The sequence below is a fragment of the Dipodomys spectabilis genome, unplaced genomic scaffold (genome assembly GCF_019054845.1).
Source record: "Dipodomys spectabilis isolate Male_0828 unplaced genomic scaffold, ASM1905484v1 ptg000137l, whole genome shotgun sequence".
NCBI lineage: Eukaryota > Metazoa > Chordata > Mammalia > Rodentia > Heteromyidae > Dipodomys > Dipodomys spectabilis.
In genome coordinates, this window is record NW_024870814.1 from 5,664,962 (window position 1) to 5,690,609 (window position 25,648).

The 25,648-nt window shown below is 38.0% G+C and overlaps 1 protein-coding gene across 1 annotated transcript in view; it reads right to left on the reverse strand.

The window, feature by feature from the left end:
* Nucleotides 1-1,341: 1,341 nt before the first annotated feature.
* The window catches only part of Suclg1 (succinate-CoA ligase GDP/ADP-forming subunit alpha), a 28,459-nt gene continuing 4,152 nt past the window's right edge, over nt 1,342-25,648 (reverse strand). Inside the window, exons 2-9 of the mRNA XM_042690454.1 lie at nt 22,723-22,826; nt 19,959-20,075; nt 16,259-16,471; nt 16,086-16,143; nt 12,420-12,503; nt 9,535-9,686; nt 3,013-3,201; nt 1,342-1,576 (exon numbers count right to left, since the gene is read on the reverse strand). Coding sequence (XP_042546388.1) covers nt 1,550-1,576; nt 3,013-3,201; nt 9,535-9,686; nt 12,420-12,503; nt 16,086-16,143; nt 16,259-16,471; nt 19,959-20,075; nt 22,723-22,826 — 944 coding nt within the window. The 3' untranslated portion in view covers nt 1,342-1,549. The remainder of the gene's footprint in view (nt 1,577-3,012; nt 3,202-9,534; nt 9,687-12,419; nt 12,504-16,085; nt 16,144-16,258; nt 16,472-19,958; nt 20,076-22,722; nt 22,827-25,648) is intronic.

Here is a 25,648-nt window from a genome sequence, read left to right on the forward strand (position 1 = left end):
AAAAACAAAGGAGGGGTAACAATGCTCAATAGGAAATGTACTCATTACCTTACTCATGTAACTATAGCCCCTCTGTATTGTATCTTTACAATAAAAAAAATTTTTAATAAAAAGAGATGAAGTGCCTTCCCCCACTGGCCAGTAATATCAGCCTTCCTTGCCCTAAGCACAGCAGTTGACAAGTTTCAGGGCTTATGGTACATGCCAAGCCCCATCGCAGCCTGCCATGCATATATTCAACACAGGATGTTGGATAAGCATCATTATCCCTGTTTTCAAGAAACAGCTACGGAATCCACAGAACTCATAGTTGATTACTGAGTCCCTAGGCCCAACCAGACTCCAAATCCTGACACCTGTTCCTTGTGCCCTTACCAAGTAGCCCAGACAATCACACCCGCCCTCAGAATGTTTCCTCACAGAAAACATTCCCCATACCATTTACTCCTCCCAGTGACATGGTGTCTGCCCCTCTCCTCAAACTGAGCACTCCCTCCCTACCTTTGCATAACCTATTCCTGTCACCTAGGTACCCATCCTCCCTTTTGCATAGCTGATGCCTTCCCAGCCTTCAAATCCTCACCCCAGCTACAAACAATCCCCTGCCAGACTATCTTCAAGAGCTTCTCCTTAGGATTATTTGCACGTCTGTTTTCTTCAGAGTACTTACACAATTTGAGAATATTTTGTCTCCCTCTGCAGAATAAGTTCCTGTGGACAGGCACTATGGCCTGTCTTAATGTAGTGACAACTACCCATTGGAACTGTTTCTCCTCAGCAAGCTCCCTTTTAAACACAAAGCAGGATAGCTAACAGGAGTCCTACTTTCTTGCAGTAAATACCTGAAAGTTTAAGCTAGAATATAGGCTGTGGAAGGGGAAGGAGATGAAGGAGGGGACAGCCTACAGAGCCTCAGGAAATCATAGCACCAGTGAAGACCCTCCATTTCTCAATGAGGCAAAAGCTTCCCAGTCAGGCAGACACTGAAACACAATTGAGCTATTTGTAATCATCATGATGATGGGGATGGTGGAGAGGATGGGAAAACATCCACTAAAAACAATTGCTTACTACATGCCAAGGACTGTATATACTTCTAACTCTCTGAACTACCCCCACACTCACACACACACATATACACACGAGGTAACTATGATTTAAAGAGACTCACAGTCTTATCAAAGGCAAATGTTATACTCACTTCTGACAGCCTCATTCTGGCAAAAGTTTATTTCAATGTTCTCCACAGAAAGCACACACACACAAACGTACATGATCCTCCATTTCTCTACATTCCTTATCACTTGACACATGGAAATAATAATAAGCCTCCAAAACACATTCAAATCAAATAATAAATTTATTGACCATCTCTGTTAGACAATAGATGAAAATAGCTCAATTTCTAGATCGTTTGGCTTCTCGTTGTACTGAAAGATCAGTGTTGGGCACAGGGGCTGACAATCAGTAGACAACAGAAACAAACTGCTTCTGGTATACAAGTCTATCATTTATTCCACAGTTTTAAGGAACTTTTTTTGTTGTTCTTTCAGATCATCTTCCTCTTTTCAAATTCCTACAGAAACAGAAGAGAGGGAAAAGATGGGATAAAGTGATGAGAGATCCAAAATTATATTCACAGTCAAAATAATTATCTTTAGAATCTTTTAATCCAAATTATAGAATAAAATGTAGCAGGATGAGGGTACACAAAATAACAGCTTTCAAATTTCTCTGTCAGCTCAAATCTAGATATAAAGCTTCAACATTGTTTCCTAAACCCAGAAGCCCAGAGGGAAGATGTAATACTGATGTTTTCACTGGAATATTAGTATCAGGAATTGGTGAGCCTCCCTGTGTCCAAGTCCATGACACCATGGCACATGATAGGCCTTTCAATAAGGCAGTGGAAACAGTTTGCCTATGTTCTCAGAAGATAAAATTAAACATAAACTCAGGGTTTTGAAAGAAATGAATACCTTAAACAAAATCTCGTTGAAGGAAACAATACTGGAAGTTCTATTTCTCCAGACTGTCAGAATCAGAACAGACAAAATGCGTAGAAGCTTGCTGCCACTTACTGGGGCAAAGTGGTAACACACATTGCCATCTGAATATAAGCAGCTGCTTTCCCCTTTTCCCCTACTTTCAAATGAAATTCTTCCTCACACCTTTTACTAACCCCCTAGACTTTTTTTGAACACTACAGTCCAGAGTGGCACATTACAAAATACAGAATATGCAAAAATTCACTAAGGCAAGGTGTTCATTGCAAAAATAGACCACACAAAAATTAGGATTCTGAATTCCCTTCTGAGAAAATTAATTTGTGCATATTTTCAATACACGACCAACCAATTAAGATTAAAAGGAGGAAGACATAGACAGGCTAATAATTACTGAAGAGATTGTAAAAGACAATGGATCATTTAGACTATCTTAAACTACAATATTGTAAGAAAAAGGGAAAAGCAAAGCAACAATTAAAACTTTGTTCCTCCAAACTGAGAGCAACCATAGTATCACAACACAGCCTGGGCCAGAAAAACCGAAGGCTGACTCCCTGTCCTTATTTATACCTCTCTCTACTCCAACTACCTCTTCACATACTTTTATTTGTTGTACTGAGCCTCCAACACCTCCACCTAGAAATAGAAACTTCTTGAGTCATGCCAAGAACCCTATACACAAGCCCTCCATATCCCAAAATGGAGATCATGGAACTTAAGTCCTCCAAAATGTTTTTTCCTCCTAAATCTAGAAGCTGTAAAGGAGGCTTTAAGTAATATTGATGTATTGCTGGTGTACTTACAGAGCAACTCTATGTTTAAATTAGAAAGCTTTTATTTAGAAAGTCTTTCATTGAGGGCATTAGAACATTAATGAAGTGCTCTAAGATTTATTATGCTGTGTACAGAGAATGCATAAAATAAACTCAAGCCCAGAAGAAAAGGCCTGGTTTCCAGGTCTCCACTGTGGCTACCTTCAAAGGGTCTTACTTGTCTTGCTTACCTTGTAGATGGTGGTTCCCAGCTGTGCAGGAGACATGCTGACCACAACTCCCGCTTGCTGAAGGGCAGAGATCTTTGCCTTAGCTCCACCTTTTCCTCCAGCAATGATTGCCCCCGCATGGCCCATTCTTCTGCCAGGAGGAGCAGTTAAACCAGCAATGAAGGACACTACAGGCTTGGCATTTGGGCCCTGGAGAGAAAGTGATATTTTGAACTATCTAAAAAAGAAGCCAGTCAAACCCAAAATCAAAGTGAGCTTACTAAGAAAAATAATTGATTGTACTTGTTGCTAATGATAAATTTGAGCTTTCAAGTAAATATTAAAATTTTAGAAAACTTATATTTGACACTGTAAGTTTAACAACTTCTCTGCACCTATACTCTTCTAATAAGATTTGTGTGACACTGATAAACAGGTGATATGTTGACATTTAACGATCTACTGTGTCCGCATTTGCAAGATGTTCGTAACTCAATGAACTGATATTTTTGAACTTACCAAAGCATGTTAAAAAAAATTGTGGATGAGGGCTGGGAAGGTGGCTCAGTGGTAGAGCGTTTGCCTTGCATGCCTGAGGCCCTGGGTTCGATTCCTCAGCACCACATAAGCAAAAAAAGGAAAAAAGCCGGAAGTGGCGCTGTGGCTCAAGTGGTAGAGCGCTAGCCTTGAGCTGAAGAGCTGAGGGACAGCACCCAGGCCCAGAGTTCAGGCCCCACGACCGGACCAAAAAAAAAAAAAAAAAAAAATTGTGGATGAGATGGCTTTCCCCTGCCCAAATCAATCACCATTCACTAGCATACTTGGGCATTTGAGGTCTTGTGAGTTATCTATGCTATGAAGATTATAACCAAAGGTATTCACTGTACTAGAAATTAACACTAAGAAATTCTATAAATCTTTATTATTTCACTTAAAAAGTAAATTTCTAAATGGCATTTTTAAAACATTGTAGTGTGCTGGGCACCAGTGGCTCATGCCTGTAATCCTAGCTACTCAGGAGGCTGAGATCTGATTGGGGTTCAAAGCCAGCCTGGGCAGGAAAGTCTGTGAGACTCTTATCTCCAATAAACCATGAGAAGACTTCAAGTGGCACTGTGATTCAAATGGTAGAGCGCTAGCCTTGAACTGAACTGAAGAGATGAGGGACAGTGCCCAGGCCCAGAGTTCAAGCCCCACAACTGACAAAAAAAAAATTATAATGAGGGAAGTGGCATTTTACAGATAATTTTTTCCAATTCTGTTTATCTTAATACATGATGGTTTTATATTTAAAATGTTGCTATGTTTTAGCTGAAATATATGAAGAAAACCCAGCCTCATACAGACATTAGTTGGAAAGGGAGAAGCATTTTAACTGCCTTACATTTAACTGTTAACATTCTTCTTTGATACTAAACAAACCTCTTCAAATAGTAATTTCTCAAAGGTTAAAGGCAATGTAGGAATCTGAAGCCTAACAATGAACTTGTCCTTTTTCATTTTAAAATCCATTCATTTTAAAATCCATTAATCCTTTTACACGTTGAGTGGCTCTACCATGAATCTGCAACATTCATTGGTAAGTTTGAAAATACCAGTTTATGTTGTATTCCAAACATCTTCCAAATGCAGACACAGTTGATCATTCAACACAAATGTATCACCTATTTATCAATATCACACAAATCTCATTAGAAGAGCTTAAATGCATAGAAGTTGTTAAGTTTATGGTGGCAGACAGAAGTTTTGCAAAATTTTAATATTCTCTTGAAAGTTGAAATTTATCATTAGCAACAAGTACTATCAGTTGTGTTTTTCTGATATGAAAGCTCACTTTGATCATTTATTCCAAATACACAAGTGTGTCTGCCACTCATTCTCCCAAGTACACTGGTGTTCTGTGGAAGCAGTCCCTTCCAGTCACAGCTCCAGTACAATGCTTTACTCCCAAGCTTACCACAAAATGCTGACTCAAAGGTCAAGTTTTAATAAAACTGACCAATTTTATCCTTAAGTGAAACTAACTTTGTTTTATCCCAAGTAGCCAGCAGTGAGGGAAAACTGGTACCACGCTGCTACCCTGACTCCTGGGAGGTGCTGCATGGTCTAGCATGGCTTGCTCTAGGCTTGGCTCCCACTGCTTATCCCTCTTCTTTATCTTCTGGGAACCCAAACTTCTCTACCTGTGCTTTTGCTCACAATATTCTCCATTCTGCCTGGGTATCTAGAAGATTCTTTCTTAACTTCAAAGACCTGCTTACATCTTGCTAGGGGGTCAAACCCAAGGCACTGAACACATACATATAACATCCTCTATAAACCTTCCTGGAGTCTTCCTCATGATCTCTACACATGTCCTCAGACCTGATAACTTCTCCAGTGGCCCTACTCTGCCTCTGCCATGTTTCTACTCTTATATACATTAAACTGGATGTAAGCCTATTCCAAAGTGTTCTCCCAGGAAACAATGAGCTCCCTGAACACAGGGAATAGTGCTCACCAGTTTCTCTTTGTCCAAAACCTACTACAGTGCCTGTGGTATAGAAAGAAAACCACTCCATCAAGTCATTTATTGTTAGTGGACAGCTGATCTTGCATTAGTTGTTTCTTTTTCGGAATTAGCATAAATTAGCTATGCAAGGCGACACAACTATAGCCATATAAGCTAGACAACTGTCCTCTCACTCGTGCGCTCTGCAAAAAATGAGAATCTCATATTTGAGGGATATTGATTTCTACTTTATCCCTTTCCTACAATGCCTCCAAAGTTGTGAAGGAAAAGATAATGACATGCTTAGAATGTCAAATAAATTTATATTCTGCCCACTGCCAAAGAAAGATCACTAGAGATTTTTTGTTGTTGTTGGTTTGGGGGCTTGAAATCAGGGCTTGGGCACTACTTTTGACCTTTTTTGCCCAACTGTAGAACTCTACCACTTTGAGCCACATTGCTACTTCTGTCACTACAGATTTTCAAGGTGTAGAAAAACACAATTAGACTAAGGGGAAAGTAAAATCTGCAAAAAGACATGGTATGGTGAGAAAGGTGAAAGTCTGAGAACTAAAAGACCAGTTAGGACAGCATCAGAGTGACCTGAGCCCAAGCCCAGGACTGCTGACTCTGTCTTTCTCCTGTGGTCTGACTGCTCATCTTTCCACAGTGTGATGAAGTCAGCACTGTACTGGAATCTGTCTGACAAGCCCCTGACCTTCCCAAGCCTCACTTTCAAAGAAGGACAAACACATTTTACTCAAAGGCTGGAGATAAAGATTAAGCAACACAATTTTTACAAATAATTAATGTGCTCTTATAATGACAATAGTATCTACAGATAACATCTGGTGAGATTGTTCCGTGCCAGGTATTATGTTAAGGGTTTCTGTAACACAAGATCAGAGGTTAAGAATTCAGAGGAGATAGGCACTAGCAGCTCATGTCTCTAATCATAGTTACTCAGGAGGCTGAGATCTGAGGATCACAGTTCAAAAGCCAGCCCAAGCAAGGAAGTCCATGACACTCTTTTCTTTAACCATCAAAAAGCCAGAAGTGGACTTGTGGCTTACGTGGTTAAGTGCTAGCCTTGAGCAAAATGCTCAGGGACAGCACCCAGGCCCTGAGTTCAAGCCCCAAGGTTAGCATCAAAAATGAGTTAATTCACAGAATATGTTAGAAAAACCCTTGATAACATCTTACTGTTGATCAGCCAAGGGTTGAGGGAGGGAAAGAAAAACAAGAGAAGCTTTGGCTAAAGGTAAAAGAGAATAAATATGGTCAAAATAGATTGCTGGCAATATACAGTTGAAATCTGTTGAAATTGTATTAGTAAGTGATGGAGATTGACTGGAACACACTGTATAAATTCAAGGACTATCACAATTAAATCTCCCCTTGTATAGCTAACTAATGTTAATTTCAAAAAACAAGCAACTAAGAGACATTGTTCATTAAGTAAGAGTAAATAGAATAATTTATTTATTTTTGTGGTGTTAGGGATCAAACCCAGGACACTGCCCATACTAGGTCAAGTGATCTAGCACTAAGCTACAGACCCTAAAAATTAACAATGAATAGGAATTATACATGTTTAGTATTCCCACCATTCTCTAATATTCAAGGGATTTAGAGTTGGACCTAAGTACATCTTAATATTCACCTTAATAATCTAGTGTTGTATTACCTAAATCTTTTTTTTTCTTCCTAAATCTTTTTTAATTCAAAATAAACCTGTTTTTAATCTAAAATTTAAGCTTTATAACTTTTCTGAATTCAAGAGAACCTAGTAATATTTTCCTCTAATTTCCTAACAAATCCACTTAATTCTTCCATTTGTTGGGCATTAATCGGTGTCTATTGTACCAGGAGACTGGTCTGGGCACCAAGAATATTTATAGTCCAGACTGAAAGTTAGACATGACCACATCTGCAGAAGGTACAAACATGGGCAAGTGAGAATGCACACTGGCAAATCAATAAGACGTGGATCTGAGAAGATGGTTAAGGTAATATGTGAGGGACTGGAATACCCTGCTCAATGTGGCCTTTAACTCAAAACATAATGGGAAATACTGTCTGGTTTCAAAAGGACAAAAACCAGTAACACGGATTCAGAAAGAAAGATGGGTCTATGGCCTTAAAGAGAAAGAGAGTAGAAGGACACTACTGAGATGGCGAGAGTGGGGTGAGATGAGAACTGAAACCGAAGCAGAGGGAGTAATTATAGATGAGGCTCTGGGTCTAGACAACCACTGAAGTCTCATGGAGACAATTTAGTGAGTGGAAGCAAGATGAGAAATAGAAGTTTCTGTGGTTCCTGCCATGGAAACTATAAGGAATAAGCACATGAAACAAGGCCATGAATGGCCAGGTGAAGAGGTCCATATCTATACAGATACTTAGGGCAGAGATAGAAGAACTGCAGTTCAACGCCAATTAAAAAAAAAAAAAAGGAGTGAAACCCTGTGTCAACAAACAAGCTGGACAGTGACACAGATGCAAAACCCCCTTATAAAGAGGATCTCAGGCCAAGGCCAGCTCTGGGCATAAATTCTGAGACTTTATCTAAAAAATAAACCAAAAAGCACTAAAGGAAAAGAAGGTATGTGGCTTAAGTGGAATGCTTGCTTACCAAGCATGAGTCACTGAGTTTAAACCCCAGTACCACAAAATTAATGATAATAAAATGAAATAGTAAATAAAAGATAAAAGGAAAAAGGAAACTAGGAGAAAAAGCAGAGGTACAAACTGGAGACTTCAGAGAAAAACAATGTTGGGAGAGTAGGGAAATTTGGCAGCACAGAGTTAAACCAGATTTACTGTGTGCCTAGCATCACCACCTTGTTATATGTTACTGTGTCACTGAAGCTTCACAACTCTTACCACTACCCACTACCCACCACCCGCCGCCCAGGAGGCATGTATCCCTAATGTATCCCTACTGTGCCAATGAGGAAAATGAGGCAGCCAAGTTCAGAACCATTCTCAAGGTTATTGAGCTTCTAAGTGGCAGAAGAAGAGACAGCTGAGGGCTAGAAAATGAATGACAGGTAAGGGAAGAAACCAGAAACATCCTACAAACAAGTCTAGGCTTAGGTTCAGTCCATCACCACAGGACAAAATCAAGTATAGTTACAACAGCCCTTGAAAGTTCCTTAAAGCATAAGCAATTGAGCACTGCTTGTGCACACCAGCCTGAAGGTGATTATGACTACTCCTTCTGACTTCCAGTATTTATTGTGTGGCTGTGGCATTTCATTTATTGGCTTCCCAATTCCTTTTCACAAGCATGAAGAAAAGGTATATCCATGGCTTTCCTGGCCTTCTAAAGACTTTTTTTTTAACTCCCTTGTTGGTACCAGAGGGAATCTGGGAAGTCATCTGCATGCTTTTCCCAAATGCTTGCACACAATAGTGGCCACAGCAGTCACTGAATAAGGCTGGATGGCTACAAACTGTTTCAGGCAGGTAGGCTGCAAGCTGCTTCAGGCATTACTTTACTTCCTCTCCCCTCCACCTCCCACTTCACCCCAGGAAAGCTTACTCCCTTCTGCTATTAGGGCACAACATTACACTCGTTCCCACATCTAACTGTAAGGCAGAGGCAGCAAGAAAGCGCTCCCCAAAACATGTGGAGTATAGCTTTTCAACCTGCTAATGTATGAAGACTGAATGGCCAGAAAAGGGTATAAAGGCTAGGATGTTTAGAAAGCCAGCCTTGGGAAAGACAAAGAACACTATGCCAGACAACCTGGAAATAACATCAGCCACAGGTGTAAATGCACAGCCACAGCTCAAGTAGGGCTTCAGGAGTCCCAAGAGTATCTGATAAATGGATCCTTCATTCACTACCACTGTGAGGTAATGCCCCAAGTGGAGGGTTCAGAGTAGAGAAAGAGAACAGGCTCTGAGAACTGAAGAGGATAACCAACTCAGAAAAAATCTTTTAAGTGTCCAGTACAGAAGGCCCAGTTCAAAAATTAGAAATCAGTTCTAAGCATCTGGTATTAATCAAGAGCAAGGCGTTACTTTCCGAAAGGCACACTTACTGAGTTATTCTTCTTCAGATACTCTGCAGCACTTTCTTCTGCAGCCCCACCAATTTCACCAATCAGTATGATGCCGTGTGTGTCTGGGTCATTCAGAAAGACCTCAAGGCAGTCGATAAAATCTGTTCCATTAAAAGGATCACCTCCAATGCCTGAGAAAGTGGAAGAAGAACAACGTATGTTGAAAATTCAAAGATGAATCATGGAATTTAGGTCAAAAAATATTTTTCTAAATGGTTTTCTATGTGGTCTGCCCTTTCTTCCTCAGCTTTTTAAACATATCACTCCTGTATTTAACATTTCAAAATGTTACCATACATTTGTCACTATATAAAATAATCTACTTTTCTCCTTATCACAGTATGAATGTAAATGGTAGTTGGTTCCTGACTGTATAAAAACAATCCTCTTTTTCTTATAGCTCCTTTACACAAGCTTCTTCCTCCCATAAACTTATTCCTGATTAACTCTTTAGAAATGACCACTTTAAGAAAATGTTTGTATTGTAAGTTAATAGTACCCTAAAGGAAACGATTAGACATTTAGCAAATTTCTTTGTAAAAAGAAACAACCTCATAAAGCATGTTAAAAAGAAACCATTTACAAATTTTAAGATACAAATCTAGGCATGGTGACACACTCCAGGAATCTCAGCTTTTCAGGAGGCAAACAGAGGAAGCCCAGGAGCACCCCCTCTCCCCCCCCCATTTCAACCAACAAGCTGGATATGATGATGAAAACCTGTAATACCAGCTGCTACACAAGCAGCCTAGGTCTAAGGCTGGCCAAGTGCAAAAACACATGATACACTACCTGAAAAATAACTAAAGCAAAAGTGTTGCCTGTATGGCTTAAGTGGAATACAGCCAGCACTCAGTAATGAGTGCAAACTTCATTACTGACAAAAAGTAATAGAAGACAGGTGTCAGTAAGTGACAGGGGAGCAGGTATCCTGGCCCTCTTGCTTCAGATATAGTGATGAGGATTCTGCACAAAGGGACAGGACTGACATAATACTAAAGAACGTTCCCTACAGACTGGCTGAAATTTTCTTTATTTTTAATTTCAAATTTGAAGGCAAGTCTGATCTCTTACTTTTCAATGCATCCGCAGAAAATGAAGTTGAAGAAGAAAAACAGTGCCAACCAAGGATCAAAGTCTGTGCTCTATTCAATACATATTAAACCTGACTAACCTCTTGGTAAGTGGACATTACTATTCTCCATCTACAAATCAAAAACTGAAGCAGGGGAAAATGGAATCACCAAATCTGCTCCTTCCTTTGTCCATCCTACTAAACTGTCCTATGTATGCCTAAATTATGCTTCATGAGTAAAAAGGCTCAATTAATGTTTCTGGCAAGAAATTTATGGATTTTCAGTGCAATCAAAACATTCCAAGTCTATATTCTATAAACTTTTGTTATTAAAAATGTTATTTTTTTTTCCAGGTACGAATGGCTATTTGGGAAAGGATCTTGGCTTGAGACCTGACCAGTTCTCAAGATCCCTTGTCAAGGAACAGCTGGGAGCAGCAGTGCATCACTGTCATCCGAACTACATGAGAAGCTGAGATTAGGAAGATTAAGGTTTTAAGCTAGCCTGGGCAAAAAAGTTTGTGAGACCCCAACTAAACTGGAAAAGCTGGACATAGTAGCATGTGCCTATCATACAATATATACAGGAAGTATAAACAGAGGATTATAATGCAAGCTAGTCAAGGCAAAAAGCAAGATCTCATCTCAAGAATAACCAGAGCAAAAAGGGCTGAAGGCCTGGTTCAAGTAGCAAACTGCCAACCTGACAAATGCAAACTCCTAAATTCATACCTCAGTACCACCAAAAAGGAAAAAGAAATTCTATAATTTTAGGATTTAAAGAAATACTTGTAAAATACTTCTATTTTATAAATGTACCTAATTTAGAAATGTGTCTAACTTTTTTGGAGGGGGAAGAAGAAAAATTATTTCAAACTGCAAAACGTTGTAGGAAACTTTATTTTTTATTCGCTCATTCATGTATTCATTCATTTTGCCAGTACTGGCATTTGAACGTAAAGCTTCACTCTTACTCAATTGGCATTTTGCCACTTGAGCCACTTCCAGCTGGCTTTTTACTGGTTACTTTGGAGCTAGAAGGCTATAGGGATTTTTCTGCCCAGACTGGCTTCAACTTGTGATTCTCCAGATTTCAGATTCCTAAATGGCTAGGATTACAGGCATGAGCCCAGCTCCAAACTCAACTTGGAAGTTTTACTTCTTAAAGTAAAAAGCAACATGGTATGGAAGCAAGAGAAGTCCTAGGGAACTTAGCTTTCCTCACCCTTGATTTTGTGCTCAAAAAGGCTGTTAACAATACAAGTTGTCAGTTCAGAGGTACCTAAAAGTGTTGCCTTAAAAATGAGACAATGAGAGTCTTTAACTCTCATTTCCTACAAAGGGAACAAGAAATGTTTTCCTTTTTTCTCTTTTTCCTACTTTAACTTTGTTATACTTATATAAAATTTAAAAACAAAAAAAAAAGAAAGTTAATGGCAAAGAATTCAGTAATTTTATAACACATTAACATAATGTCGGGGATAACAAAAGACCTAATATAAGGAAGTTCTTCATAGCAAGCAAAACAAGCAACGTTTTCATGCACAAAGGCTGTCCAGCCACACATTCCTTAATGTTTGGTCTCAACCTAAAAATCAAATCTTCGACCATGAATCTAGAAAAAATACAGGACTTCACACATAAACATAATAAATTCAAGACCACACAACTTTTTAATAAAATGGTATCAAAACCTTTTACAAATAACTAAATCAGTGTAGTAACTATTATACTCCTTCAATAAAGATATTATACTCCAATTAAAGAGTTTTAGAAAAAAATCTCTCACCAATACATAAAGATTGTCCCAATCCAACTTGTGTTGTTTGGTGTACAGCTTCATAAGTCAAGGTACCCGATCTGGACACAATGCCTTAAAAAGAGAATTCAAAGTATTAGGTTGTGTTCATATGACAGATGATGGTAAACTAAATTATAAAAACTTGCCATAATGAATTAGTACATACAAGGTAAACATTTTTAACTAAAGCAAGAGTTTAAGATAGGTAAAGAAAAAAGTAATTCATTAAGGTTATTTTATGAATAAACAAGCAATGCAGGAAAACTCTATATTCCCTCTTCTTTAGGGAGGGGACAATATCAATACGAATCTGGTAGATACAATCCTGCTTAAAGTGGACTGACTTTAGTACTCAATCACAAGCCATCAACTACAGAATTACTCGGCAATGCTATCTACCTTCCTCATAGTTACATTTCCAAGAACTGCCAAACAACAAACAGTCTTTAAAATCACTGAAAGAAGAGTGGGAAAGAAGAAAAGTCAATGTCCTGCTGGATTCGTCAAATATTCTACCTAATTCCTTTTATATCAAGACTCTGTGGTAAATATCTGATTTTCACATCTGGAAAAGGCATGAAAAGGGAGAGGAGAAACAGGTGGAATGGCAGCTAGATATCTTGTCTTATAGTTCACCATGACTGAGAGGAGCTTCTGGAAAGGTAATCTATCCCATGTCACAATCTATGCAATACATTTGACCATACATGGTAGTACATGCCTATAATCCAAGCTACTCCAAGATTGTAGTTTGAGGCTAGCCTGGACAAAAAGTTATCAAGACCCTGCCTCAAGCAAGCCAGGTACAATACACACCTGTAATTACACTATGTGGGAGGTAGAGACAGGAGAATTATGGTCTAAGGAAAAACACACAACCTTATCTGGAAAATAATGAAAGCAAAAATAGATAGAGGAATGACTCAAGTGATAGAGTACTTGCCTAGCAAACACCAAGTACTGAATTAAAAACCCTAGTACCACTCCCATAAACAAAAAAATACATAATCCTAATTTAACATGGTTAAGAAGTACAAATAAATGATTTCAGCAGGTAGATTAAATAAAAAATATTAAATAAAAACACTTGAAAAATAAAGCACCTAACCCTATCACTAACTCTAACTCTGCCCAGAGCTCTACACTTAACCCTTAACCTAGCCCTACAGAAAAACCTAACTCTAACCCAACCTCTGCTCCCTCCCTATCCATAACACCACACTGAACTCTAACCATAGTAATACCTCTAATCCTAACCCTACCTGTAATCCCTACTTTTAACCCTAACCTACCTCTAATCCTAACTCTAACCCTAAACTTTATGCTACCCTTAATCCTAAATCTTTCCCTAACCTTAAACCTAACCTTATACCAAGTCTTATCCCAACACTAAACCCCAACCCTACCTCATCCCTAACCCTATCACCAATCCTACCCCTTAAACCTATCCCCCTCTCCTAACACCATTCACACAGCAAAGGTTATTGACATCTTCCCACAAGATTATTACTCTGAAATATGAAATGACTTAGTCAACACTAATTTACCACTAGCTGTAACTCTATACTCGCCCTATCCCTATCCCTACTCTAACCTTAACCCTAAACCTAAACACACACACACAAATAATAATAACAAGCAAAATATGGAAGTAATACTTCACAAAAGAAAGTATATGATCTACAAACACACAAACACATGATAAAGTGCTCTACATCATTAACCATCAAAGACACTCAAATTAAAATGCAATGAGGTACTACTTAACCCCTAATAAAATGATGAAATTTTAAAAGTTTAAAAACTAAGTGTTTGTAGAGGTGTGGAGCTGGAGCTCTCATACATTGATGGTGAAAATGCAAAGTGACAGTCACTTCAAATAGCTATTAGGCATTTCTTTAAAAAGTTTAACATAGCTGGGTGTGGTGGTGTATGCCTGAAATCCCAACTAACCAGAGACAGAAATGATTGAGATTTTAAAGCCAAACTGAGCAAAAAAGTTAGCCAGACCTTATTTAACCAACAAGCCAGGCATGATGGTACACATCTGTTATCTCAGCAATGTAGAAGGCCTAGGTGGATGGATAACAATCTTACCCTAGCCCTGTGCAAAAATGCAAGACGCTATTAAATAATTCTAATAATAACTAAAGCACTTGGGCACCAGTGGCTCACACTCAATCCTAGCTACTCAAGGGGCTGATCTTTGAAGATTGCTGTTTGGAGCCAGCCTAGACAGACATATCCAAAAGATTTTTGTGTCCCATTAACCAGCAAAATGCTGGAACTGTGTAATCCTAGCTACTCAGGATTCTGGTTTAAAGCCAGCCAAGCCAGAGAAGGACTGTCCATGAAACCCTTATTCCTATTAACCACCAAAAAAAGCTGGAGGTGGACCTGTGGCTCAAGTGGGAAAGCACTAACCCTGAGCACTAAAGTTGAGGGACAGCACCCAGGTCCTGAATTCAAGCCTGAGGACTAGAGCACGTGTGCACGCATGCACACACACACACACACACACACTCACACACACACACACACACACACACACACACACACACAGAGTTGGAACTGGAGGCCTTTCTTTCTCAGGCCTTGAGCAAAAAGGCCACGTGAGAGTATCACACACACACATACACACACACACAAACACACACACACACAAACACACACACACACACAGAGTTGGAACTGGAGGCCTTTCTTTCTCAGGCCTTGAGCAAAAAGGCCACGTGAGAGTATGAAGCCCTGAGTTCAAATCGCATAAACAAAACTAAACTAAGCTAAACTAAAGCCAAAAAGAACTAGTGTCTTCACTGGAGGGGAGGATTGGGGGAAGACTAAAAGGAAGGGATGGATGAATACAAAGAGGAATGGTGGGCAAATAGTCATAATACTCAATGTACAACACTTCAAAATGGAACTTGTAAACTTGAGGAGATGGATAAGGATGGGACAAATGGGCATGGTGAAGCTGACCCAGATGTATCATACACATAAGTGAAAACATTAAACTGAAACCCTTCTGAACAACAATTTAAAGATAACAAAAGGAGAAAAAAAATAGGACTGGTGCAGTAGCTCAAGTGATACCAGAGTCTGCTTAACAAACACAAGGCCCCAAGTTCAGATCCCAGTACTGCCAAAAAGAAAAAAAAAAAATGTTGACCATATTCATATACTAGCAATTCCATTCCTGGTATTTTGTCCAAGAGAAATAAAAATGTGCTCATAAAAAAGCCTATACATAGATGTTCATCTAAGCCTTGTTTTTAAGAAATAACCCAATAGGAGAAGATGAAAAAAGGAACTGTAATAAAGCCATAGAATAGACTACTACTCAGCAATAACATAATAAAGTAACTACCGTTACAGGCAATCATGAGTGCTGAGCAAGAAACATGTCTTTATGCCGGCCCCTTCCTGGACTCCCCCAAACCCAGTCTTCATTGGTTCTCTAGCATTGCAATTGCTTCTCAAATATATCCATTATATTTGGGATATAGAACTGATTCCCTCTAAAACTTTCCTGGTAAATTCTACTAAAATTAAATGAATTAAAATAAATTTGATTTGCATAGTCATAAATTCTCTTTGTGAATCTGAGGTTTGGGAGAATTTTTAAATCTGGAAGAAAGTAATAATCTTGCTCACCAATTCTTCCTTTCTTATGAATATGGCCAGGCATGATGCCAATTTTGCATTCTCCAGGCTGAAAGAAAAATGATAAACTCCTAAGTCACATACACAAACATACTGGGACAGACTCAGAGCTACTGCACTTTGCAAAAGGCTAAATCTGGCATCTTTTTACTTTGTGAACTCACATTGATGACTCCAGGGCAGTTTGGGCCAATCAGCCTCGTCTTTCCCTGGCGTGTCAGTTTGTACTTGACCCGCACCATGTCCTGCTGTGGGATACCTTCAGTAATGCACACCACCAACGGCATTTCTGCCTCAATAGCTTCATCAATGGCGGCAGCAGCAAAAGGAGGAGGGACATAAATGACAGACGCTGTGGCACCTGTCTGCTCTTTGGCCTGAAAAATTAACCATAAAGCACTTTGATTGGTTAAGTCATAAACATTGTAAAATAAATTCAATACCATGATTTCAGTAATGTGTAGGGGAAAGGGACATCACAGGAGACATAGGAGATCTTCATTCTTTCCATAGTCTAGTTCACCAGTCAGCAAAGTGCAGCCTAGCCAGTTCTCTACATCAGTTGATTGCCACTATAAGTTGAAAAGTTCTGTGACATCTCATTTCCTCAAATAACAGCACATTAGTAACCCTGAAGCACTGCCTCTCTACCTCCTACAAGACCTAATGAGCCTTCAAGTGCTTACAGCTTAGCTCTCAAAACATCTACTTAAAAATATATACCATTTGGCAAATAGCACCAAGAGACTTTGCTCATCTTTCCTCTTCTCTTTTTTTCTTCAAGACAGTATCTTTGTTCATCCAGGATATTTATGAATTCACAGAGTAATAACCAGCAGGGCCCACCTGCCTCAGTCCTCAGTACTGGGATTTCAGGTCTGCTTCATCACACCTGACAAAATGGAGTTTTCTTATCTGATTTTTCTTACTTTGAATTCATACTCATTAGAAATGAACAAATCAAGAACAGATGCACATGCCTGAGTGACCTTAAAATAAGAATGTTTTAATGCTCTCACCTTTACAACACAAAGCAGTTGGAGAGCATCAACTTAACCACTGCTCTCTCTGAACCTGAGCTTGGTCTAAACACTTGGCCTTTACACATGTTCTACGTCTATCAACATAAATACATCTTTCTACTCATTTCTCTGCGTGGTCATGTCTCTTCTATGATAATGGATAGAGTACTGTGATCTCTGACCTTCCAAGAGCAGTAACATCCATTCTGTAACACACTGAAAATCTTCCCTGAATGATTTCCACATTCTGAGAGATTGACAACTCTCTCCACTACATTTCTAATACAAGACTCAGTTAAGGCTTCACCACAGTCCTAAATCTAAATATCCCCATTTTTCAAATCAAGATGTCAAGACACACTAAATAATTGCACAAGGTCACCCAGCTGGGACCTCAGTATACATGATTCCAAAATGTTCACTCATTTCCATTACAGCACATTTCCTCCCCATAGATTAAGATACAAAGAAAATATTCTAAAAGGCTGTGCCATGGAATTTTACAGTTGATATAAATACTGAGGTCAGAACATACAGGTACAAGTAAAAGGGACAAAAATAAAGGACTATCTTTGAAAAATCTGAATTGACTGCCCACATTCTCAGATGCTAAGGACTACCTCTACTATAGTGCCATCTTGACAGTGACAGATGAGCAAAGGAAAAGGATAGAGACAAATCATCCACAAATGATGTTGAGGTCAGAAATAATTTTTCAAAAACTGTTCACAATGATGATAGGAAAGTATGAACAAAAGAAACAAACTGAGGTTGGATCCTGGGCATGCAACATTTTATTGAAAAATATATCCTGTAGTTTTCACCTCTTAAGGCTACAAATACTGCCAGAAGCTATACCGTGACAACAAGCACTATGTGCTGAGTAGTCATACTGAATGAAAGGGATCATTCCTACTCATCCAAAAAGTTCTTGTGTAAGAACTGAATAAGTAAGAAAGAAACAGAACATATCAAAGAACTTACAAAATATTCAAATGCCACAGCTATCTGTACCACTATAAATAATAAATGAATCACTTATAAAAAGAAAAGTCAACCACTTATGACAAAAGTCTACCTAGAGGGATTCTACAAAAAAAAAATCTACATTTTCAGATCATAAAGAGATGTATAATAGAGTTCAAATAGTGGGAAAAAGCTTTGAAAAATGAATGGAAAAATACAAAACTTATGATCTGTAATCTTTTTTTTTTCCTTTTTGGATCACAATTGCATATAGTATACTTTAAGTTTAAAATAAAAAACTAAATTTGAAGGACATTTAGCTTTTTTTCCTGCCTTTTAGGATTAAGAATACAAATTAACCTCAATTATGGTAGTAGTTCAAAAACAGATTAGGTCTGTAAGTTTATTCTTTAAAAATATTAATACTTTAAAATATATCTTTAAAAAATAAAAGTTTAAAAAATACTTAAATATACCTTTAAAGTATGCTTAAGAAACTGAGAATGGCATTCACTAGACACTATGATGAAAATGAACTATGCAACTTGTGAGTGGGGTGGGAGGGAAAAACTGGGCGAGAGTGAGGGAAGGGGTGACATTGTCCAAAAAGAAATGCACTCATTACCTGTCTTATCTAATTGTAACCCTTCTATACATCACCTTCACAGTAACAATAAAAGTGTTTTGTTTAATTTAAAATAAAATCTATCTTTAAAATATGCTTAAGATGGGAAGAGTAAATACAGGATTTCTCAATATAGTGACCATGAGTACTGAGCTTATTCCCTATTTTTATTAAATAACCTGAAAATCTGCACTATAGGTTCTTTAAATTGTGTGTGTGGTGTTTGTTTTTTGGTTGTTTTTTTTTTGGAGTGGGGGGGGGGGGTGGGGAGGGTGTCAGTCCTGGAGCTTGAACTCAGGGTCTGAGAGCTGTTTCTGAGTTTTTTTTTACTGAAGGCTAGCGCTCTACCACTTGAGCCACAGCTCCACTTTTTTGTTTGGGTGGTTAATTGGAGATAAGAGTTTTATGGACTTTTCTGCCCAGTCTGTCTTTGAAACACAATCCTCAAATCTCAGCCTCCCGAGTAGCCAGTAGTACAGGCCAAGCCACCAGTGTCCAGCTAAAAATGTTATTTTATGTAAATCCTAGAGAAGGAAAAAAATATACACTGAGCTTAAATTAGCTTTACAAATATAGAGATAGAGGCAAACCTAAGATACAGAATTTTACTTTACTTACCTTACAGCATCTGAATTTTACAATTAGTACATATTAGTTTTATAACTAAAGACCCAAAATTTGGTTTTTAAATGCTGATGATTTCAAGAACAGCAGCACTCATTTTGTGATTATATGCTAAGAAATCAGCAATTTGAAGAAAGTAGATCCAGGGACTGGTCAAGTTGACTCTGTAATTTAGCTTGCATAAAACTGCACCACTCATCACCTGCATATAGTATTGTCCTTGGCTAGAAAACAAGGCTGATAAGAACATCTGGCCCCTAGAGCTGTGCTCAAGCCTGAATGGGGCAATGTGCATGAAGCACCTAGCATAGCACCTACCCTCATCCATACTCAAAGTAGGTGTGAGGTGTAGGTACTGGCAACTGTACTATTGGCATAGTAGTCACCATTCTGGGTGGAAGGTAAGTCAGCTAGATGCCAGGCCATAGTGCTTCTTCCCTTAATAGATGAGGCATATCTGCCAATAAAAATGACACAGTAGTTCTTACCACAATTCAAATTTCTCTAGGTTACTGTATTCAAAACCTAAATGACCCTCCCAAAAGGGATATAATTAAGATCTGTACCCAAAGAATGCTTGCTCTTCCCCTCCTTCTCTGATGGTCAAATCCAGGTGCCATTAATTACCTCCTTCACAGTATTAAAGACTGGCAAGCCCAGATGCATCTTGCCTCCCTTCCCTGGAGTGGTTCCTCCAACGAGTTTGGTACCATATTCCAACGCCTGCTGGCTATGAAAAGTGCCCTAAGGAATAAAAAGCACTTGTTAAAAATTAGTTATATATACAATCTACAATGACCTAAAAATGCTAAGACAATTATTTAGAGAACTTGGTCCCAAGCATGCTAAATGACTAGTTTAAGAAACAAAGTTAGAAAGAACTATAGGTCTGTTCTCTTAAAATGGTGCTTTTCAAAGACTTGTTGGTCTGCAAAGATAAAATAAAAGGAAAGAGGTAGGGGAAAAAAGGAGGAAGGGAAGGAATAGAAGATCTGAAAAATCTAATTTAAAAAAGAAAACATATTTGTAAACAGTAATGTAATACTGCTGTAACGTTTGCTGTCCTTTACAAAAGTACTGATCAGCATTACACGAGAAATTAAAAGCAAATACCCAAACCAATATTTCATTCCAGACTTTGACAAGCATTACTATAGACTACACTGTCAAGTAAATTCAAATGAACCACATTTTTAATCCCAATGTGGAGCTAAACAAGGGTAGCATTTAGTTTTCTAATTATCAGCCAGCACATAGTTAAGAACAGAAACAATTTTAATAGCTTACAAAAGCTACGAAAAGAAATAACTAATTGGAAATTGCTGGAATCATCTACTCAAAAATACAAACATTCTTCATTCATAATGTAGAAAAATGTATGCATTATGTAAAAAAAAAGATATAAGCAGCAGTGTCCTGAAGAGGTAAGTTCTAAATTTCACACCTTAACTTATAATAAGGGAATTTTAGTCAAATCTAACTGAGGCATTTAAGGCTCTCAATTACTTAAAAAGTAAAACAAAAAAAGTGAGTGCAAAATAATTTAGTTGCAGTAACTAAAAGACCACTAACTTTGAAATCACCCTGTATTTGAAGTATTTAGGCAAATATTTCACCCAATGATTCCAAATAGTACATACACTAAGGGACAATGATTCTTATGAAAAAGTCATAAAATATTATAGGACCATATGAAGCTTAGCAAATAGAAAACTTGTTGAAACAAACCCCTGCCTCTATACAATTCCATAGCACACATGTAAGACACACATTACATAAATAAAAAATAGTTGTTTTCAAATGAGACACAAAGACCTCCTTCTCTTCACTAAGAACCACATCTTACAACTTTTAAAAATTGTGTTAATCAAGAATTTGATCATATGCTAAGAATATTAAAATATATTAATGAGTTGAATATAATTTAAATTGGAAAGGAGCTGGTAGAATACATTCAATATTAGAGGAGCATCTACTTTTATTAGAATGTGTACATGCCAAAATGTCTTCATGTAGAAATATTATAAAATGCTTGCCAAATTAGGTAACACCATTAAGATCAAGGGTTTGTAAAAAATGGTCAGTAATTTGTCCTATCATCTGATAGTGTAAATTAAGTTTTACTGAAACACAATTCTGCCTATATACAATTCCATAGTACAAATGCTGTACAACACACATCATATAAATTAAATTTGTTTTTAAATGAGACACACAGATCTCAGACATAAATTCGAAAAACAAACAAAAAAAGGCCCTGCTCTACTCTCTAGAATCTCCTCTTTATTGAGAACCACAATCTTACATCATTTTTTGAATTAAGGAAAAAATGCTGAAATTTTATGTTTATGTCTCAGAAAGAGAACCAAGGTGCACATATTTTTCATCTGCAAGATTACTGCCAACAAAAGGAATTTTTAATGAGTATAATAATCAGAAAAAAGAAAAGGATTATGTTTCATTTTACTGCATAGATATATTTATACTGATGCAAAATCTGAAGTGAATGAGTTCCAATTAAAATAAGGCGATTCTGTCTTTTGATCTCTCTATTTATCGCAGGGAGTATGAGATGGGAAAGAGAAGTTCCCAATGCTGGTTCCTCTACCCATTTCAATTCCCATGAGCCTCTCTGGTTCTGTGCATACTGGATGTGGATTCCATTGTAAACAATGAGTATTCTTTTGTATGAGATTTAGATGTAAGTAATATCTTTCATCTATTGCTCAAAGAAACAGTCATCTGTCCCAACATTCAAGGAAAGCCACTAGTGTTGTGCTTGCTAAAAGACTGAATATGGGACTGGGAACTTGGCTCAGTGGTAGAGTGCTTGCCTCACCATGCATGAGGCCCTGGGTTCTATTCCTCAGCACCACATAAGCAGAAAAAAAAAGGTGGAAGTAGCTCTGTAGTTCAAGTGGTAGAATGCTAGCCTTGAGCTGAAGAGCTGAGGGACAGCGCCCAGGTCCAGAGTTCAGGCCCCACAACCAACACCAAAAGAAAGACTGAACATGGATCTCAAACACAGTACACTCCTATGCATTTTCAAGGTAAGTTTAAAAACAATTTTCATTTCACAGACTAACTCTAGCACCATCTAACCTCTTCTTGAGAGGCAGTACCACTACTGCATAGCATATTTTCCTGTATCAATAATGTATTACTACTTTAGTGATATTAAGAGTAGAAAATAGGCCAGGTGCCAGTAGTCACACTCAAGAGACTGAGATCTGAGATCTCACAGTTCAAATCCAGCCCATACAGGAAAGTCCATGAGACTCTTAACTCTGATTAAGCACTATGTATGTGCATGTGTATATATATATATATATATATATATACATACATATATATATAGTCTACGTTTAAACAAAAATCTAAATATACATACCTGCTTACCAGTGAAACCCTGACAAATAACCTTTGTATTTTTATCAACACGGAGATATTTCCGGGAAGCTGTATAGGAACAATGTCGAATTCCATTCTGTTGCACTATGAGGAAAGAAAATATGACACGTAATTTTCCAAACTTTTAACCATGAATTCAACTTGACAACAAAAAATATCCTCTAGTACAAGAGCTACACTGTGATAATGGCAAATTTAAATGAGACACACAGATCACAAAATTAAATTAGAAATACAAAAAGATCTCTGCTCTCTCCTCCAATATTTTCTCTATTGAGACTCCTAACTTGTAGCTTTTTCTACACTAAAAAAGAAAGCTGAAGTTATGATTTTCAGTCTTCAGAAAGGAAATGGGTTCAAAACTGAATGGCTCAAATTAAGCCCAGGGCACTGAAAATTTAGTATAATCTCTACTAGTAATATATACAAAATTGCCAAAGGCGTTCCCCAGTTGACCAAACTTTTTAAAGCCTAGTACCTGTAAACAGGTGAGCAAAGAGACCTACATTGTCAGGGATAAGAGTAAGATCTACCTGCAACTAACTCCTCACAATGATTTAAATATAGTCCAAAATTACTTAGTTGACTCATTTTGGTATAACTCATATCAACAAGAAATAGGGAAAATAAAATGTCTAGGAAAATAGATGACAGAAGGAAACCTTGGGGGAAAAAATACCTATTTTTAACAACCTACTTGATGGAAAATGAGAAATTTGGAAGTTACAAAAACCAACTGCCTATTTCAAAAATCAATAGGAAAAAAACAAGACTTAAGATTGTAGGCTACCTTCTGGACCTCCTCTAGTAAGTCACCAACCTACCTTCTCTATGGCCCATCCCTAGACACACAACTAATGACAAATGGCAAATCAACACATAATGAGAAGTTGAACTCACCAGTAATGAGAAAGTGAGCATTCTAAATTAAGACTGAACAAGCAAGAAGGCCTGAATGGACCACCATGAATACCCTGGTGGTGAGGACTACAGCTGCCACAACCTAGTCCACCTCCAAAGGATGTGCTGTTATCATTTCTTTTCAAGTTCTCAGAAACTGGCCAGCCTAACTTGGTACTGTGTCCCAGGAGCAAATGAGAATGGTGTCTCATAAATCAAACAGGCCTGGGCTGTTTGCTCTGTCATGTGACGTACAGCATGTCTTTTGATCTCCCTTAGCCTTAGTTTTCCCATCCGTAAATGGAATAAACAGCTGCCCACAAGGAGATTGTGGTGTTAATATGAGATGATGACTGTAGATTAGTTATCAAAGTGCCTGGTACATCTCCCAAATCCTACTTGAGCACAAAGGGAAATCTTTTGCTAAAAAGAGAAACCATATAATTCATATTTTAAAATCAAGTCCAATCAAAAAGTTATATATGTCCTCATGAACAAATACACTGATAAATTTTCAATGTGAGACATGTGTAAAGGCCTCATTGTAAAAATGGGGACATTATACATCTCACTGGCTAATGTGAAAGTTAAATAAATTACTAATATAAAGCATGTAAAAAATACCTAAGGCATAAGTGATATATTACTAACAGCTATCATTATTGATGCAGAATGAACAGACCAAACTGCTTTGAGATGCTCATGGTAGCAGGCTATCTACTAGGTGCTAGGGATTCCTGAAGTCTAAACTGGATAGACTTAGACCCTATACACATGAAGCTCTCTGTAAGAGAACTACACATGAAACAGAGAAACACAAAACTAACGAGGTACAAACTAGCTAGACAATCATGGATCATACATGCAATCCTAGCTACTCAAGAGGATAAGATCTGGAGGATCTGTGGTTCAAAGCCAGCCTGAGCAGAAAATCCCATTTACAAAATAACCAGCAAAGCTGGGCTGGAGACATGACTTAAGTAGTAGAGAGCCAGCTGAGCAATCAAGCAAAGCAGTGGGAGGCCCCCTCAGTATTAGGAGGAAAAGGAGTACAATTATACATCAACTAATGAATTTAACAAGTTTATACTTATTAACTATATTAGTCAATTTTTGTTGTTAGCATCAAATACCTATGGCTATCTACTTAGGAATAAAAATGGGTTGCCTGGGCGCTGTCCCTCAGCTCTTCAGCTCTACCACTTGAGCCACAGTGGCACTTCCGGCTTTTTTCTTTTTGCTTATGTGGTGCTGGCCTCATGCATGCAAGGCAAGTGCTCTACCACTGAGCCACGTTCCCAGCCCATGGGTTGCTTTTTCTTTTCTTCTGTTTTGGAGATATGGGGGATTGAACTCAGGGCTTCACATTTGCTACATAAGGGCTCTACCACTTGAGTAACATCCCAGTATAAGTAAAGCTTTATTTGGTCCATAGTTTGAGGAGCTGAAAGACTCAGATTGGACGGTCTCATCTGTTTAACTTCTGGTAAGAGCCCCTTTGGCTGCACTGTGGCCTGGCAGAGAGGCAGGAAGGGAAATAAGGACCAAATGCATGGGTGGCCTTGCTTTATAGCAATCCACTCTCATAAGAACTCATTCCTAAAGATCAACATTAATTTCTTCTAAAGATTATACCCCTACCTAATGCCTCCCACTCTTAAAAATTCCATCACTTTTACTGGGGGAAAGTAAAAGAAAGGGTGATGTCCAAAAGCAAATATACTCATTACCTGACTTATAAAATGGTAATTCCTCTGTACAACATCTTACTAATAATAAAATTATATATTTTTAAAATCTGACCATATTTTTAATATTACCAGCACTGAGATCAAGTATCCAAGATATGATTTTTTTTATTCTGTGACAGTATTAGAGCTTGAACTCACAGCCTTGTGCTCTTGCTTGGCTTTTCTGTCTATGGCTGGCACTCTACAACTTGAGCTATGCCAGCAATTCCCAGTTTTTTTACTCGTCAATTAGAGATAAGATTTGTCTAACCCCCA